The sequence below is a fragment of the Corvus cornix genome, chromosome 1A (assembly GCF_000738735.6).
Source record: "Corvus cornix cornix isolate S_Up_H32 chromosome 1A, ASM73873v5, whole genome shotgun sequence".
NCBI lineage: Eukaryota > Metazoa > Chordata > Aves > Passeriformes > Corvidae > Corvus > Corvus cornix.
Genome location: NC_047057.1, coordinates 73,559,189 through 73,577,802, shown reverse-complemented (window position 1 = coordinate 73,577,802; position 18,614 = coordinate 73,559,189). Strand labels below are relative to the sequence as shown.

General features: G+C 47.0%; 1 protein-coding gene across 1 annotated transcript in view; it reads left to right on the top strand.

Moving 5' to 3' along the window:
• Positions 1–18,614, top strand: part of IQSEC3 (IQ motif and Sec7 domain ArfGEF 3) — a 98,777-nt gene that overhangs the window by 55,742 nt on the left and 24,421 nt on the right. The window contains 3 exon segments of the mRNA XM_039570202.1: positions 5,056–5,344; positions 11,850–12,928; positions 17,063–17,224. Of these exon segments, the coding sequence (XP_039426136.1) occupies positions 5,056–5,344; positions 11,850–12,928; positions 17,063–17,224 (1,530 nt within the window).

Genomic DNA, 18,614 nt, shown 5'->3' with positions numbered 1-18,614 from the left:
ACTGTCACAGATTTGGTCTTTACGCTTCCAAAACAGCAGGGAGGGAGAAAAAAGAGGGTAATAAAAACCCCTCACCGTGATACCATTTCTCCTCTATCCTCTCCCTTCATCCTTCCCTTACTCTAATCCTTACATAAAATCTTCCTGAGAAACCTGCACATAAAAGCTAAGTATCAGAAGTCTTACTTACTTGTGCTAAATAAAAATATTTATGGATGCCAGCTGAATTGTCTCAGTGAGAGCTTTTTCACCATCCCTCTTTCTTGAAACAAACACTGGGATTCAGCTCACAACCCTGACATCCGTGTTGTGAAATGCTAGACTGGGGATAATGTTTTATATAAGCCCTGAGTCAGATTGTCTGTAGTCACCATTTCTGTTGACAAAGCTGGCTGTGTCTGCCACAGGCATATCAAGTCAGCAGTGCAAGCGGACATACCTGCAACACGAGAGCCATTTTTCACAGCAGATGGAATCTATCTGTAATAGTGACTAGGCTTGTTGTTATGGGCCATAAAAGTCATGTAGGAACACCTAGGAGGAAGAGAACAGCTGAATTTGTAGTCTTCCTTTTTATGTGATTGCAAGTGATTTACATTAATATTGCAGCTTTGAATCAGACAGAATTCAAAGAAATTACAAACCTTCCCTAACTGATTGCGTGACTGTAAAAGCCGTGAATAATGGTGGCATATGATACTTGAGGACAGCAAGTAAAGAACACTGATTACAGCTGAAACTGCAGGGGTGATGCTGGGATTCAGAACTAAGTTGACCTAGTTGGAGTTTGGCCGGGACTTTGGGATTCACACCTTAGACTCTGCGTGGGACTTCTAATTATTACAAGTGGTCAGACCAATTTTCTCATCCAAGAAACAGAATGTGCAATAGCTCCATTCCCTTTCTTCATCCCACAGCCAGGGAGTCTGATTGCTTACTGGCCAAGGGAAAGCAAATGAATTCCCCTAATTTGCTTAATAACATTTTTTTTTCCCCAGAGATCTTTCATGCTATACTATCTATCCTTGCCCTCCTTACTTTCCATACTGTTTGTTACTGTGATTATAATAGATCCTTGAGCCTTCTTTTGTTAACAAAACCTGTGTCCTACCAATGCAAATCAACGGTGTCACTTGGGACAGAGGGAAAATGTCAGGATTGTTAAGTTTTAATTTATTTCACGGTAGCATCAATTTTGATCTTTAGCAGTGTATTTTATTTCTTATTTGGGGCTTCATCAGTCATTGCTACTGGAGAACAAAGAATAGGCCTTCCCAAAACACTTCCTCAGAAACAGGTTCAAGATGGGAGTAAACCTGGGATGAATACAGGTTTGGTAAGTGGAACCATAGGGCTGTAATGGTAACATTCAGACTGCTAAGCAATATCAGTCTTTACCCATTTTTTCCACTGCTTATAAGTCACTGAAGTTTACCGCTGAAGCTGACATTTCCCAGGTTTGTTCAAAGGTGAAGCAGGTCTGCCTTTTTTTTTTCCCAGATTTTTTCACACTAAAAAAACTTAAAAATGGTTCAGCCATTTTTTATCACATTTTTTCCCACAACAGAACATGCAGAAACTATTCCCACTTCAGCAAGAGTGTTTGCTATCGCGTTCTGGACAACACAACAGCCAAACCAGCATGGGGTTAAAAGTTTATATTTAGCATAAAAACATCTAGCTGAAAAATGCCTTTGAGTGCTCCAGTGGAATCTGATTTTGATTTGACCGAATTTTGACCCTGAGGAAATTCCATGCATAAGCACAATCCGTTCTGTATGGCTGTATCCACCGGGCTTGGAGCATGCACGGAGGAGGAAGGCAGGGTTAATGTGTATGTGTGCTTAGCTGATGTCCTTATCCCAGCACAGGGTCTTTAGGGGCTTCAGTAATGCCCTGGGAGAGCAGTGCTGAGGCTGATGGTGCTTCTCACACATCTGTGGCTGAATAGTCCTTGCAGTCTTAGGGCCCTCCTGTGTTTTGAGGAATAACCTAAAGGCCCTAAGGAGGTTAACGGAGGCTTCTTGAGCATTTTAGATTGGTCCAACACCCTGTGCCTCCCTGGCAAGGGTCAGAATTGGGTCTGGTGAGGGTACCTAGGGTCAGACACTGCCCAGTCATCAGTAGATCCATGGTGATGTGGCAGGTCCAAGGGTTAGTTAGGAAGTCAGTCTTCAAGGTCCAGATCAAGTGGCCTGTGGCCACATAAAGGGGAAAGCTGTGGCAGGGCTGGAGACCAGCACTCTTACAGTGTTTCTGGGGCAGGGATTGATGGCTCCAGGCTGGGGAGAGAGCCTGGGGAACCTTCATATCTGGAAATATATAAGAGCTGCCTGGAAAAGGCCCAGATCAACCTTATCTGTCTCCGAAAATGGCCCTTCTCTGAACAGGGAGGTGGAGGAGAGACCTCCAGCCTTCCCTCCCAGCCTAGGTTAGTTTGTGATTCTACAAAGCCTGCTAGTTTTACTTCTGCATTAGCAGAGGATGCAGGATATCCTGTCACTGTGAATGTTACTCACTCAGGCTCTACACTGTGTGTGACAGAAAACCAAGCAGAGAGATGCACCCACCAGAGGTGATGTCCTCCTTACGGAGCAGCAGGACTGAGCACTGCAAACCCTTAGGCACGCTCCATGTTCTACCCAGAGCAGCCAGGGGAGTCCTCGGGAAAGCAGAGCTAAGCATATGTGCCAGTGTTTAGAGGACCATCATGTCAGGGAATATTTGCTGGCGTCTAGAGTCCATTGAGGCTCCAAGGGAAGTCAAGGGAGGGTGAGCTCTCCATCTGACTGCCTCAGGCCCTGACCTGCCCTAAAGAAGGTCTGCATAGCACATTGGGCACTGTGGCCTTGACTCAGCAGAGCAATTTGGAGTGTGTGTCTTGCTGAATGAGAGCTTATGCATCTAGCTGAAATTGCTTTATAGGGTACAGTCCAGTTCCCACTGAAATACTCAGGAAGCTTTTGCCATGCACTTCAATGAAAATGTGATCAAATCTATGTCCCCTGGTCGTCCCTTAGGCTGAGGATAAAAATTGCTGCTCTGTTGGTTAAAATCAGAATGGATAGAACGGGGGCTGCCAATAAAAATGTTACAGTGAGATCTGTAAGGGAAAAGCCCTTTAGTAAGATTTCCTGCAATGTGGATGGATGTAGAACAGAGAGAGTTAAAATCAAGAGTTAAAAATATCTTTAGGTGTAGGAAAAAGTGTAGCATCAAGAATAGAACAATGCAAACTTTTATAAGGTGTTCAACATAAAAGAACAGTTTTATGCCTCATTTTAATGTATTTCCTGACTGATGAGTATGCAAAGACGTCATTTTAAGACTCTTTGACAGTTGGTTATATAGCATTTATGTAAGAGACTGGTTTCTTCTGTGAATTTATTTTTTTAAGTGTAACTAGTGACTACAGGTATATGTATAAAAGAAGAAACTTTCTAAATTTAAGTCCTTCATCTTTCTTAATTCTGAAGTTGTGGTAGTGCCTGGCTCATCAGACTTGGAGCCCTCTTAGAAACTGTGGGAATATTTCTAAATTTGACTGTTAATCTGTTGAACAGAAAAGCTGCCATTGGAGAGAATAAACTTCCTTTCAAAGTACTAGTACGTGTGCAAAAGTGCTCTGAGGCTTAGGAGGCAAAGTCTATCTACAGCTAGAAGATTTGGACTCTTAAGGGCTTACAGCACTTTTGAAAATGAGACTTAAATGCTTCTAAGTAATCTGGGCACTACAGAAAATCATATCTAATTTCCCTCTTTTTGCTCTGACATCAACACCAATCATAAAATGATTTATTATCTAGTTGATAGCAGAACTGGTTTTATGTGGAGCAAAACCAAGAGAAAGAAATATGATTCAGAAGTGAATTAAATAATTTGATAGTGTTTAAATATGGGAGGCAGTACATATCCTTGGTTTCAGTGAAATTAAATGCATTGGTTCCATAGTAATTATTTCCAAAGTTGATGTTGTTCCCAGCTAAATGCTCATCCCTTGGAAACCATTGAAACTGTGTCTGATGGACATGGTGCAGTAGCAGCCAGAGTCCATGTAGGCATGAACGCTCCTGGAAATCATAAATTATTCCTCTGTAGCCACAGGAAGGAGGCTAAGGTAACCATGAACAAACACTCTCACGGTTCAAACAGAACCCCAGAATAACAAAATCTTGTTTGAAATTTGGTGATTTTGGAATATAGTTGGGAAGAGGGGTTAAGTACAGACTTCCTCATCACTTCAGTGGATCAGACATATGCTAATCCCATCCTGCCTGGAGCAAGATGTCAGCTCTCGTAGAGTGCACTGTTGTCAGGCCCTAGTTTTGCACAACTGCTGCTGTGGCTGACAGGAGAAAAGAGAACTTTCCCTTCTCCACAAGATCTCAGTGGCAAAGCAATTTGTGTGTCACAAAGAGGCGGCTTCTTTCATGGAAGCTCTGCAGTCTGTGATGGCTGTATTGGAGACGCTCTTTAAAGGGTCAGGATCTCAGGGCTGGCTGGCTCTGCTGCCTCTTTATAGTCTCAGCTCTGCAAGAGTTTCTCTGGAAACTCTGCAACATTCAGTCACCCCTGCCCCATTTCCCACATGCCCTTAGACACTCCCAAGGGAAAACTGGTTCCTTGGGATCCAGGCTCCATGCCAGATGGGACTCAGAATGTGCAGGGAGATGCTGAGCAATAGGCAGCAAGTGCACAGGGGTGATTGCCAGCTGCTCCAGAGGGCAGGAGAGCAGTCCATAGGCCATAACACCCTCCTTGGCTCCCCGCCTCCTCCAGATGCAGCACCTGGAGCAGAGGCAGCCAGGCAGCTCCTGGAGTCACAGGACTGGTTCATACAGGGGTGCCTGCCCTTAGAGAGGGAGGCATCAGAGCTTTGGCTGGATCAGCCTTGAGTCCTGACCCATCACTGGAGGAGACCCCTGACAGCCCAGGCTCCCCAGACATTTAAAATGCAGCTTAGGGAGTGAGTATAGTGAACAACAACAAACATGACCATAAACCAAATATAATATAAACAAATAAAAAAAGAGAAACGTTGCGTTTTGTTCACAGTGACGATCCCAGCGGTTCCACAAGCAAGAAAGCCGGGTGTGAAACGGAGGATCCGAAGGAGGCCGGCAGACAGAGTGGCCAGGAAGGCAGGTCCGACACCCTGACGCTAAAAGCCCAGCATGCGGAGCTCCAAGAAGAGCAGGCAGCGGGGTGTTCCCCTCTGGTGCAGAAGGCGAGCCTCCACCACACGGGCTCCCCAGTGAGAGTGCAGCGCAGCAAAGGGACGGCCTCGTGTTCCCATGCAGCTGCCTCCGATTATGAGCTCTCCCTTGACCTAAAGAATAAACAGGTACCAAGGCTTCCTCCTCAGGCTGTGGGAGAAGGGGATGGGGCGGGTGGGACTGCATTTGCACTGTGGTGGGACGACTTTCAGCAAGTACTTTAGCCTTTTGTTCACCTTGAGCTTTGGCCCTGCCTACCTGCCCCGTAGGCTTCCTGGGGCTGATGGAGGAAGTAGCTTCCCCACCTCTGGCTGAGTCACCCTTTCACCCAAACCTGCCACTGTCTGCTCCTCCTTGCCTGGATTCTGTGGTCCAAAATGGACCTAGAAACCCAGCTGTGAGTGTAAGCTTAGAGATGGGCATACAGAGGTAGTGCCTTGCTCCCAAGCGTACAGTGCTTGTGGGGCTCCCAGCAGCTGGTTGCTCCAGGTGACCTCCCTCATGGGAGAGTCTCCAAGAACCATCTTGCCATCTTGGATCATGCGGGGCAGGCCCCCAGCACACTTCTGCATTGGCATGAGCTTTCAAGAGGAAGTGGGGTTTATTCAGTGAGTGTCCTGCACAGTATCTACCATGATATTTGTGCACTGCTGCCACCACTGCCCTCAGTCCAGAGTAGGATGCTGAAAAGATAGGCAGGATTACCACGCTGAGAGAAAATGACTCAGTCCTAGAAGTTGCAAGCCTTGCCTTCTGTGCCTGAGGCGCCAGCCTAGCTCCAGAACACAAGCATGCCCGTCTCTAGCTCCATCTCTGGATGGGCTCCCAGCAGGGGACAGTGGGACAGGGTCTAACAGCAGCTGGCCTCCTCCCTCAGAGATATTGAGGTGGAATGTGCCCCCTCCCTCCATGTCTCTGCAGATTACAGTCCAGGAGAGCTGTTGTGCTAAACAGAACCTAAAGCATAATTTCTGCCTTTTCCCTGGGAAGGCAGCTCAACCAGAGGCTGTAGGATATGCAGACCATGCAGTCTGTGAGGTGAGGAGGACAAGCAAACACTAGTGACAGTGTCCAGATTATGTTCAGTGGGAGAATTCAGTGGGAGCTGTGCTATTGCAGCTGAAGGGTCTCAGCTAATGAGGTTTTCACAGAAGAAGCTGCTACTTCTGGGACATCTCTCTACCACTTCTCTCAAGGCACTGATTCTGTCCCTAAACATACATGTCAGATCAATGACCCAATAATTTCTGAGCAAAGGAGACACCTTGGCTCTCTAACTCTGTCTTTCTCAAAATACTGCTTACTCAACTCAGACAGAATTCTTGCTTCACACCAGGAAAAAAAAAAGAGAGACTAATTAACTGGCTTCACAAACTAATGTGACACATCCTCAGGGTGGGCCACATCTTGACTGCTATATATGGGCTTAGCCTCCTCGTTGTCCTAGAGCTGCTCTGGTTTGTCCTGGGGAGTGTCTGTCCTGTGTTATTTTAGCTTTAAGGTCATGTTGCCATATCATTGTTCTTGCAGCAGAGGCCAAACCTGCCCTGGATGCATGTGAACAAGAGAGATGTGTTTAGCTGATTGTTCATTAATGGCTGGTGCCCGCAGAACTGACCTTGCAGGGACTGAGCTTATCTCCTTGGTGAAACCACCTTTCTCACAGCAAAGGGGCCTTACAATTTGTGTGCCCCTTCAGACGCACGGATGTCCTCAGTGAATTGCCTCCAGCTCTGGCAGGGGGTATTTTCAGGCAGCAAAGAACACTATTTCTTCCACCCTTGCACTGTAGTATGTGTCTTTATAGGTATTCCTATCAATTTACTCATCAGGTAGTTCTCTTAAATGGTAATAATGGTAGTAGGACCTGTACAGTGCTGTCCCAGTAGAGCCCTACTTATAGGAGAACTTGTAATACAGGAATAGAACTTACACTAAGAAAAACAGGTGGAAGGAGACATTTTTAGTCTCACTGCACAATTGAAGTCACATTTACCTTTTGAGAGAGGACTGAGTGCTAGTAAGGAAGGAGGGTAAAGTGCAGCCTCCTCTGCAGAGCTTGGACCAGTCATTGCCCCTCAGCATCATCCTAGAGAGCTCATGAGTAGCTTCATGTCTCTCCTTGCTCCCTACCCCATGAAACAGAGAATTCTGATAGTGAGCAGAGCAGAAGTACTCTATGCTTGTGATGCCTTTTCCTGGTCTTAAAATCAGGAGTCATACACAGTTAGAAGGGGAAAAGGGATTTTACCTTGGTATTTATTTTAAGGATCCTTAGGTGCACACGGCCAGGTCGCATGCACTGAAATGCACACCTCAATGCACACCCCCAAAGATCTGGTATAACATTATAGGTTTTACTAATTAGCATATCTATCAAAGATTCCCCAATGAGAGGCTCGAGTGAGCCCCCCTCCCTAAGGAACCTTCCCCTGGATGGTTCTATCTCAGGTTACAGAATGTGTTCTGGAGAGGACCTTGGGCTCTGGGGCACACTGATCCCTAGCTACGAAGCTTCTAAATGTTTAGTCTCTTAGCTTGACAAACAAGTGCAAGAATGTAGGCAAAAAGCACTAAGAATACAGAAGTTGTAAAAAGGTATAACAGGGGTATAAAAGAAAAGGCAAAAAATCTTCATGGCATCACTGGGGATCACAGGAAAGAGGAGCATGCTTTCAGTCACACATACTCTTGGGCTGTGCTGAAGGGCAGCAGGTGTCCCGTGGATGAAGGAAAACACCCCACTAACAAATATCCCTTAGAGCAATGTCCTTCCATTGTGAGAAGCTGGAGGGAGGGGGAAGCATTAAGAATGAGTGAGAGACAACATGTATGCTTTGTATGTTTTTTTTTTTTCTAATTTTGTCTTTTTTTCTTTGTAATTTTTTTACAATGCATGCATTGCCTTGAGTGACTCAGTTTCTGTCCCTGAGCCTGATTCTTTTCTTGTTTTAACATGGTGGCACATCACCATGCTCAGTGGCAACCAGTGCTAACCGAGAATAAGAACAGGCCATGATCTCTCCTGGCAGATTTATGAATTTATGCCTATGGGCAACAGAGCCATGGGGCATGAGCCTCAAATATTTGGCTGTATCCAGGCCTGCACTTTGGCTTGCCTTAGGCTGACCGTGTTAAATCTCCCTTCATCTGCAATCCCTCATGGCAGTGGATATTTCACAGCCATTTCTAATTCAGCCACAAGGCCTGAATTGCTCAGAATGGGTATTCATATTGAGGCCCAGAAATGTATTAAGCTAATTATTCTTTGAAATCCCTGCGATCCCCCTCCTGCATTTCCCTTCCTTTGGTGCCGGCTGTCAGATCATTCCCCAGAGAAGAGTAGCTTTAAGTAGGCAATTACTTGTGATTCATAGGGTTTATTAGGAGTGAGAGAAGGCCAATCAGGTCTGGCCTTTCTCGCCTCTCAGATGGGAAGAGAAGGTTCCTTCAGCCATACAGACATACATCTCCATTACCCGTGACTGCTGTGGTGCTAATGGATGCCCTTTCCTCCTCTGGAGAGGAAGAACACAGGCTACAGCTGTGTGAAATCCTTAATTCCTTTGGACTGTCAGTTAGCTCGACCTGACAGCAAATGAGTACGTCTCAGACATCAATAAGCAGTAAATGGCTGGGCTACAGCAAAGAAAAAGAGATGGAGACCCACTGCTACCAAACACAAGAGGGGAGGGTGCCTCTCTCTGGGGGCGGGCTGCGTCTGGCTCTGCCAGTTTTCTCAAGCATCCCCTGGAACAGTCCCTGTCCCTGTCATCCCAGCTGAAAGGTACTGTAGGATTTCCCTTTCTTTGGACAGTGCCAGTTGGCAGTGGACCACATGCAGAACCCATTCTTGCCCCCCTGGTATGAGCCAGAAAACAGACCAGTTGGGAAGTCCTCTCACTTTAGATCTTGTTCTGCTCCTTAATGTCTTAGTCCTCTGGGAGGACGGAGATTATGAACTGCAAAAAGCTGGTGATGTTTTTTATCAAGGTACTGACAGCTTGCTCTGTTCCTTTAGACCTTTAGAACGATCTCTCCTCACTCGTTATTGAAGTCTGCCATTTTTGGAACTGTCCTTGCATGAGATAAACTGGCCTTTTACTTCAGATCAGCAGTGACATCTTGTCTTGGCCTCTAATAAGATCAGAGCATATGAATTTCATGTTTTCAGAATGGCTGTCACCTCTTTGGAAACCTCAGATAATTGTAAGGCTCCTGCTTCTGCTTTATTTTGCATTTTACAGTTATTCTGTCCCTCCCATTTGTTCCTCTTTCCCTCCTAACACAATTAGCTCTACATTTTCATTAACCAGATCATTATTTTAAGTGCTCACGGTCAGTTGTCAGTAATAACTGTCTGGGTTGGGCCTTTGCAGGTTATTGGTTTAATTTACACTTATCTGCATGAGCCTTCCTCCTGAAGGAAAGCGCCAAGGGATACTTCAGTCTCTTTCCAGGCAGGCCAGCTTTAAAGACGTGTCAGGAGTGCTGGTTTTATGGTGTCCTTGTTTATTCAAAAGGCCTGCTGCCAGGTCTTGTGGTAAATGACACTGAATCCATGATTACTGTGGGGGTGATTTTTAGCATCATTTACGCAGACCCTTTCTGGGTGGGCAGCAGTGAAAGTATAAGGCAAATGTTCTTGAAATTAGGAGTAAGCAGAGCTCAGCCAGCTGCCTCTACAACTGCAGTGACCAACCCCATTACTAAGAAAACTGCTGGTGTTTCTCAGTGCTGGTCTTTGATGTTTGCCTTGGACAGACTGTGAGCTCAAGGGCCAGGCAGACAGAAAACAGAAGCCAACCTGATGTTTGAGCACAAGGCAAAGGTCCCTGCTTCATGTCCAGAGAGGGAAATATGAAAGGATGCACTCCCCATCCCACTCTCTTCCATAAATATCAGCCTCCCAGTACTTGCTCCACAGCCAGGATATCAGTGCAGGCAAAAAATGGCTGGGCTTATGTTGTTCCTCTCTGCCTGTCATCTCCCAAGGTCACATTATCTTCCTCTGCTTCCAGAGGAGAAAGTATTGGAAGGATTCCAGAGGTCATTTGCACTTCTCATAGCTGTCAGACCAGGCCTCCACGTGTACCTACGTCACTCACTGATGGTTTTATCTGTAACTTTATGTCATGTTGTAAAAAAGAAGAAGGAAGCAGGTGACATGACATGACTCTGTGAGCTGATGCCTCAGTCTCACTTTGACTGTGAAAGCAACTTGCACATAAGCTCAGACCTTGTGTGAGCTCAGTTCTTCAAACTGTGTGAGTACTGGGCCAACAAGGCATGGTGAGGGACAAGTGGTATGTCTGGGGATGAGGATGCAGTCAGTAAAACTTGTCCTTTGGTTCTGCGAATGAGCTCCTACTCACCACATGACTGATGCAGTGAATCCTCTGCTAATCCAGGACTGACTTAACCAGCACTCTCAGTCCTGCCCTTCATCATTTTTTGGTTTTTCCACATGTGTGCACACACCTATTAACACTACAGTCTGCACCTGCACTCTGCCCTGTGAAGTGCCAGCGATGTAGAGTTCAGCTCATAGTTCAGCCTAAGTCTCAGTGAAGGTAGTTTAAGTTCATTCTTTTTTTTCTTCAACCCCATCTTCCACCTTCATCTTCACACTGTCCCCCTTGTCCTCTGTTAGTCACTCGTTGGAACCAAATCATCTGTCATTCTTCTGGAACTTCTTGGTGAAAACCCAGCTGCAGAGGAAGAGTGGGGAGATTACCAGGAAGTTTAAATTCTAGACTACAGGAATGACTATACATACCTGCTTTGCTGAAGCCAGTTGAGATGGTGCTCAGCTGTGTGTTGATGTATTTACATGTGTTTGTTTTTACCAGCTCAGGAAAATCCTCCTTCTACTTGTTTTTAGTATCTTGTCTCGACACTTAAAATTCAGATTTTTTTACCTTTCAAAATCAAGAGTCTTTCTTTTTCTGGGTATTTTTCTTTTCATTGCTGGCTGACACCTGAAGAACTCACATATCAAAAAGGAAGACAATCTGGGATCCAGAGTGCTTTTTAAGAGACACAAACTCAGAACAAACCCAGCCTCCACTAACTTATATGGAAGTTGATGTTTCTCACTAACTGCTAGATCAAGCCAGCATTCTCTGCATTTAAAAATTGAATTCTCTTCCCTTTTTCTAAATGATTTCTCCTTCCCCTGAAAGTATTTCCTAAGGTTGCTGAGGAGGGGAGAAGCACTAGTAACACTCTGAGACAAGAGATAATGCTTAACATTACCAGGGCACCGCTGAGCAGGAAGACACATTGCTGGAACGTTGTATTCCCAGTGATGAGCTTGCCCTAAAGGCCATCAGAAGTGAGTCTGCAAGGGAAGGGCACCTGCAGGCTCCAGCTTTTATGACTGGCACTCAAGCAAGAGGCATGATCCCGTTACAGCTGTGAGGAAGCTCGTGGTGCTGATGATTTAGCCAGTCATGCCCAAAGGGGAACCTTCTGTTGAAATCAAGGGCATGGCATTGCAGGGAAAAGCTAATTCAGTGTCAGAAGTTCCTTTGACAGTCATTGAGGACTAATCAGTGTAGGGACTGGGGCAACAAGAAGCCATCGGGAGGCAATTGGCAAAAACTAATGTCTCTGTTCTCTATTTTTCAGATTGAAATGCTAGAGCACAAATACGGCGGCCACCTGGTGTCTCGCAGAGCAGCTTGCACCATCCAGACCGCGTTCCGGCAGTACCAGCTCAGCAAGAACTTTGAGAAGATCCGCAACTCCCTGCTGGAGAGCCGCATGCCACGCCGCATCTCCCTGAGGAAAGTCCGTGTCCAGAACTCAGAGAGCTTCTCCGCGGAGAAAGCCCTGGTGGAGGGGTACAACTTCGTGGGCATCCCACTGGTGAGGTCCCCGTCCTTGCCAGCCACCATCAGTGGGGCACTGACCGAGCTGGAGGACTCCTTCACGGAACAAGTTCAGTCCCTGGCCAAATCCATCGATGATGCCCTCAGCACCTGGAGCCTGAAGACCATGTGCTCCCTGCAAGATGGGGGCTCGTACCAGATCAGGGAGACCTTCAGCGCTAGCTCCATGCAGCCAAACCAAGACTTAGAAGCTGAGCTGCAGGATCAGGAAAAGGAGGAAGGTCTCCTGCCAGATACTCTACCCAAGAGCAGCAGCACTCTCATGATGGCTTTTCGAGATGTCACAGTTCAGATTGACAACAAGAACATCTCTGTCTCCTCATCTACCTCGGTGTCCATGGCAAACTGTCTCAGCAGCAACGACCAGGCTGGGCTCTCTCAAGCTACCAAGACTGAAGAAAGCCCAGGAGAAGGGGAGGGAGAAGCCAGTGAACCACCGTCTGCCCCAGAGAGCTTGCCTGAGAACAGCCACATGCTCACCGAGGTGGATGTCAGTACCAACGGCACAGGGGACAGCAGTGCTGAGCCGGATCAGATGGCGGTGCAGAAGCTCCAGTTTGACACAAGCAATGAGGCAGGGCAAAGCAAAGGCTCCGAGTCCGAGAATGCAGACAACTCAGAGCAGCTGAGCAGCAGCAGCACCTCCACTTCAGCCAAGTCAGCCTCTGAGGTGTCCTCAAAAGAAGCCCTGCAGGCCATGATCCTCAGCCTCCCAAGGTACCACTGCGAGAACCCAGCCAGCTGCAAGTCCCCCACACTTTCCACAGACACCATGAGGAAACGCCTTTACCGCATTGGACTGAACCTCTTTAATATGTAAGTAACTCTTCCTCTGCTTCCCGGCCTGTGTTATGCCTCACAGGGACAGATGATGGCAGGCTCTTGGTCTAGATCCATATCCAGGGAAGTTCGTTTCTATTCAAGGGCATGACCATCTGGGCATGCAATGCACAGGACAGGTTGGCTTCCCAGAAGCTCTTTCCCTAAATTCTCCCAAGCACTGTCCTTCTCTTCTGCCTAACAGAGGAACAAGCCCTCTGTCCCATGAGTAGTGTCCATGCTCTCAGAATTCACTGAACCTTCAGTTCCAGTTGCTGTCCATTTGGCATCCACCAGATGAGCCTGGAATCACTCTGGTTCACTCTGTTGCAAAGGAACAAATGCAGCTGCGACTGTAAAGCCAGCCCTGGTTACTTAACATAGGGCAATTCCAAGTAAAGAGACAGAGAGACAGAGGTAGAGTTGAGCTTAGCTAGCCCAGTATGAGTCATAATGACAAAATTATGTCTCTGGCTGTCATTTTTCTTCAGATACTTGGGTAGATTTTCGCCTGACAGACCAGGTTTAGTCACCTGTCTCTCACATATCTGAGTTTGATATCCTATGAGAAGGCTGTAGGTGTGAAAGCAAAAGCAGAGCTGAGGTTACCATCAGAGGAGGGTAAGTCACAGGGTCACACGTGGATTGGCAGAAAGCAGCTAAGGAGTTTTAGATTTGCTCATTGCCTTTTGATGAGACTTTTCTCATCTAAGCAAGCCACAAGAAGTACTGGGTTTTACTTTATCATCACGCTCTCATATCTCTGTCTTTCATTTTCCACTTGAGTCCCCTAACAATGAGGAAGAAATGTGCCCATACTAGGAGAATGTTTTTCCACACGTTATTGTGGGCATTTTAGTCAAAGCAAGGACTGATCGTTATGCAGTCCTAGGCAGAAGTTTGTCACAGACAAAGGGGCAATGCACAGGACTTATATATGTGTACCATGGAGGCTGTGGACTCCAGGAGGCAGGACCCAGGAGGACAGGTTTTTAGGATTGGTCTCAGAGCACATCTAGAAGGGAAGTGATGTTAGGTCAGACAGTTTTGGGACTCTTACAGAACTGAGAAGGACATGTTTCCAGTTCTAAGATCAGGTTGGAGGACAGGAGTGAGGAAACTAACGTGTTAGCCTTGGGGAATGACACCTTTCTTCATTCTCTGAGTGGTATCTAGGGGACACATGGTTCCCTTTGTGACTTCCTATCCAAGGGGCTGGGAAGGCCATTAGGCTTTCTGCAGTTATTTGGTTGTTGCTTTCCCTGTCTATTTCCAGGAGAAGCCAGAAGAAGTTTACTATTGTGGGGTTTGGGATGTGGGCACTGATCCGTAGGGCATGGAGCTGAGGCTGTGTGTGCGTGTGCTCACATCCTTTTTCCTGGCTTTCCCTGGAGCAGGAGCTGAAAGCCTGCAGTTTCTAGTGGAATCTGCCACAGTCTATCTGGCCTTGCCCTGCATTTTTGGAAGGCAGTGCTCTGGCTCAGAGCACGCCTTTGGAAACACATCGATGCAGTGTCACTTTCCCCATCCTTGCTGCACTGTGAGGGGGTGAAATCCCTGGAATGGCGAGTGCTTCATTATGCAGCACTGCTGTAACAGCTCAGTGTGTGTGGGCAGCTGGCTGCGTGGGCAGAGGGAAAGCCAGCAGGACGTGAGGAATCCCGCAGCATTTGCTGGCTCTTCTTCACACCCCTGCAACACCAAAAATGAGTAGCAGGGACCAGGCTCAGGAGAGAGGGGAGTAGAGTTGTCTGCTGCACATCTGGGTAAAAGCTGTATGCTGCACTACATGGGATACATCTGCAGGTGTTCAGTGGCAGAGATGCTGTATTGCTATCAGGATTTTGTGGAGAACAAATTGAATCCTGGGAAAAACTGATGAAAGGCTGCTGTTAGTGAAAGAATATTTGAGTTATAGTCTAGGCAGTTCAGGAGAGCTGTCACAGCTGGACTGTTTCATCCTGCATCCTCTGATGGCATTGTGTTTGCCACCTCTACTGAACACCTGTACATCCATGCCAGTGTGTGCATTTTTCTGGCCATATTCAGCTCTCAGCTCCTCTGGAGTGGATCCAAACTCAGTCCAGTGACCGGAGTCACACAGGTGTAGCTGAGTTCATCCTCATGTTGTGAACACCATACTGTCCCTAGCCAAACACCAAAGTGTGCAGGTGGACGTTCATTTTATGAATCTCTGTTGCTTAGTTTGACTTGTGTCCTGACCATATCACCTTTGCACTTAGCAGGGAACTTTACCTGTACGATGGTGAACCAGTAGGTCTGTGTGATAATAAAGAAGGTGTATTGCTGCTTTTCCATGAAGAAGGCCTGGGGGTTTCAGTATCAGATCTTGCACTGTCCTATTTATAAATTTGATTGTTCTTGCAGCCCTCTCCCCAGGGATGCCACACTGCCCAGGATATTTTCTTTTGACATTACAGAGTAAGCAGAACTATTTCAAGCCCATCTACTTTTTATATGCCCGTGAGGCCCCTGTAAGGAGCAGGCCATTCTGCTGAATGCTGATCCCCTTATAGCTAGACATATGTTGCTCACCCACATACTTCACCACCTGACAATGTCACAGTCTGTGCCTGTGCATATCATGCATTCACGTGCTCTGAAATCTCATCCTATTCTTTCCTCACCCCAGGAAACTGCCTGAGCAAACTCGCTCCTTGAGCCTTGACAAAGAACCCTGAATTTGGATTAATGATGGAAGTATAACATCATTTCATGAAGTCACCCTCTTACCTCTCTCCACTTGCTGGCTCAAGAAGTGTGGCAGTCTTCCTGCCATTGCAGTGATTCACCTCAACAAAGCACATCATGACAGAGACCCTTCAGTGAGACAGACTGAAATATAGGAAGAAAACTTCCTGCACAATACGCCCGTACAATTTGTTCTTGTCTGCGCTGCGAGACAGGCACCACATAGGCTCGCAGGCACTCCTAGGATACACAGGGGCTCATAAGAAAGATGGGGACAGATGTTTTAGCGGGGCCTGTGGCAATAGAACCAGGGGTAATTGTGTTAACCTGAAGGGGGGCCGGTTTCAATTAGATGCGAGGAAGAAGATTTTTACAATGAAGGTGGTGAAACACTGGCACAGGTTGCCCAGAGAGGTGGTCGATGCCTCATCCCTGGAGATATTCAAGATCAGGTTGGAGGGATCTCTGAGCAACCTTGTCTAGTTGAAAACGTCCCCACTCACTGCAGGGGGGTTGGAGTAGATGGCCTTTAAAGGTCACTCCCAACCCCAACCACTCTGCTTCTGTAAGAGCTGTGTGTGCAGGCACAGACACTAGCACACTAAGAAGCAGAAAATCACTCCCACAGCCAGGCAATCAGGCCCACTCAGCACCAGACCTGTTCTCGGAGAGACACAGCCACAGAAGGAGAAAAGCCCTCTGTCTGCAAGCCGCACACTGCTCCCTCTCTTCTCTGACAAAGCATTCTCTGGGTGCCTTCTCTCACACACAGAGATTTCTGCCTGATGGCATGGATCAATAGAGAAGGGACAAAAAACACAGCTAAGGGTGGGGGAAGTGGAGGAAGAGATAAGCAAATCTGAATATGGGATTTCTGTTCAGGCAGCCAACATCAAGCTCAGGTGAGGCAGGTAAAAAAGTATCACTCAACACTGAGCATTGAAAATGTATGAAAAAGAGAATTATTTATGTAACAGAAAAAGTGCCCATCTTTGGTTATCCCCCTTGGAGCCTTGAGCCTCGAGCCTCATTTGCCCATAGACCATGGCAGCAATGTCTCCTAAGTTTCTTCACAGAAGAAAGAGCCTTTGACTCTGGAGCAGATGGATGGCAGAAGAGTCACTGACAAGGTGTGGTACAATGCAGCAGGACCCTTTGAGGCAGTGGCATGCCACTTGTGATTACCAGGTGACAGCAGGTGCTGCAAGTGACACAGCAGGTCCTGTGACATCTTTTTGTCCTCAGCAGCAGCTAGGGGGGCACATAGCAAGTCACATTTCGTCACGCTAACCAGTCCCATTGCTGACACACACATGAACTCGTAGGAGCTTCATACCAAGGGCTGCATTGATGCAAGCCATGGGGTGAGCCTCTGAGAGATCAACGCAAACTCACCATGTCTCTGTCCTTCCCTTCCAGAAACCCAGACAAAGGCATCCAGTTCCTGATCTCCCGAGGCTTCATCCCGGACACCCCCATTGGGGTGGCACACTTTCTGCTCCAGCGGAAGGGCCTCAGCCGCCAGATGATTGGGGAATTCCTGGGCAACAGCAAGAAGCAGTTCAACAGGGACGTCCTGGAGTAAGTGTGGAAATCTCTTCCCCTCCTCCCTGCACTCTAAAGGAGTTGCCAGCCCACTCTGCCCCTGGCTGCACCAGGAAGAACTTTGTTGTCCTCCATGCCACTTCATCCCCACTCTTCAGGAACTCCACCATTGCCAATCCCTATCTGGCATCCCTCAACACATTTCCCAGCTATGTGATTGACCCTTAACATCATCAGTTTTTTCATTTCAGTCCCTCCTCAGAAGGCCTATGGTCACCTAGCAGGAGTTCAGCACTGTCAGGTAGTAGAACTAGACATGCTGGCAGGTTTGGGGGCTGCGAAACTCTGAGGCTATCCCATCCATATAAAGCACTTCTGATGCCTTCTGGGAAGTATTAAGAGAGGCAGAGGAGGAAAAATATCTGCTCCTTGCTGTGAGACCAGCAGGGAGAAGTGAATACTGGCTATACACTCAGTTTTCTTTCTGTCCAGGTTGGAAATTGGTGGCCCTTTGAGTTTGTCCAAGTGCATTAGGAGGATAATAAGAAGGGGGTTGGTCCTGTTTGTGGTGAGGAGGAGGTCTGCATATGAAAACATGCTACTAAGGACTTGTCATTGCCACAGCAGCCACAGAGCACTGAGGAACATCCTCACTCCAAAATCTCCAACAAGCTGAGCTGTCCTTTTCCAGAACAAAATCTGAGGTTTCCTTCCTGCTTCTGTTCAGTGGCTGCCTGTGCTGGATTGCTACCTTCAATTCTCTCACCGTGACCCTCTCCTGGTCACAAGCCATGCATCTCTCAGCCTACACCTCTCTCCTCATGCAAGTCGAGCTCATTCAGAGACCCATTTCAAGGCATGACCAGCACTCAGCTAGGCTTTTCTTTTATTATGCAGAAGCACAATTCTTAGTGAGAGCTGCCTTTCCATTAGGCAGGAAGTCCTTTGCACTGGGTCCTTTATTATGTTCTCCCATTCTCCAAAATGTTCTCCATTTCCCTTGAATTTTGCAGTGGTTTCTCTTGAACCAAACCATACAAAAACTCCAAATCCCATACACGCACCCCACTTCTACTCCAGGGAAAGACTGGAGGATACCAAAGTTCAAGAGCTAAATCTAGGCCCAAATTCTAAAATTGATTCCAGCTGCAATTGCTGCTTCTTATTGCTGCAGGCACCTGGCATGTGGTCTATCTCTTTTTTTAATATACTGTAGGGGTATTGATTTGGCCAGCAACAAGACACATGTACTCTCCAGCCTCTTCATGCTGAGAGCTACAATTAAAAGTAATTGCCTCTTTTTCTCCAGTAAGCATTGTGTGGGCTGCTTCCCCTGACAGATAATCTGCTGAAGTCCAAACCTAGCCTCTGCACACACAGGGAAATATTGCAACAACAGTAGGCTGACACTTCCTTGTAATCCTAA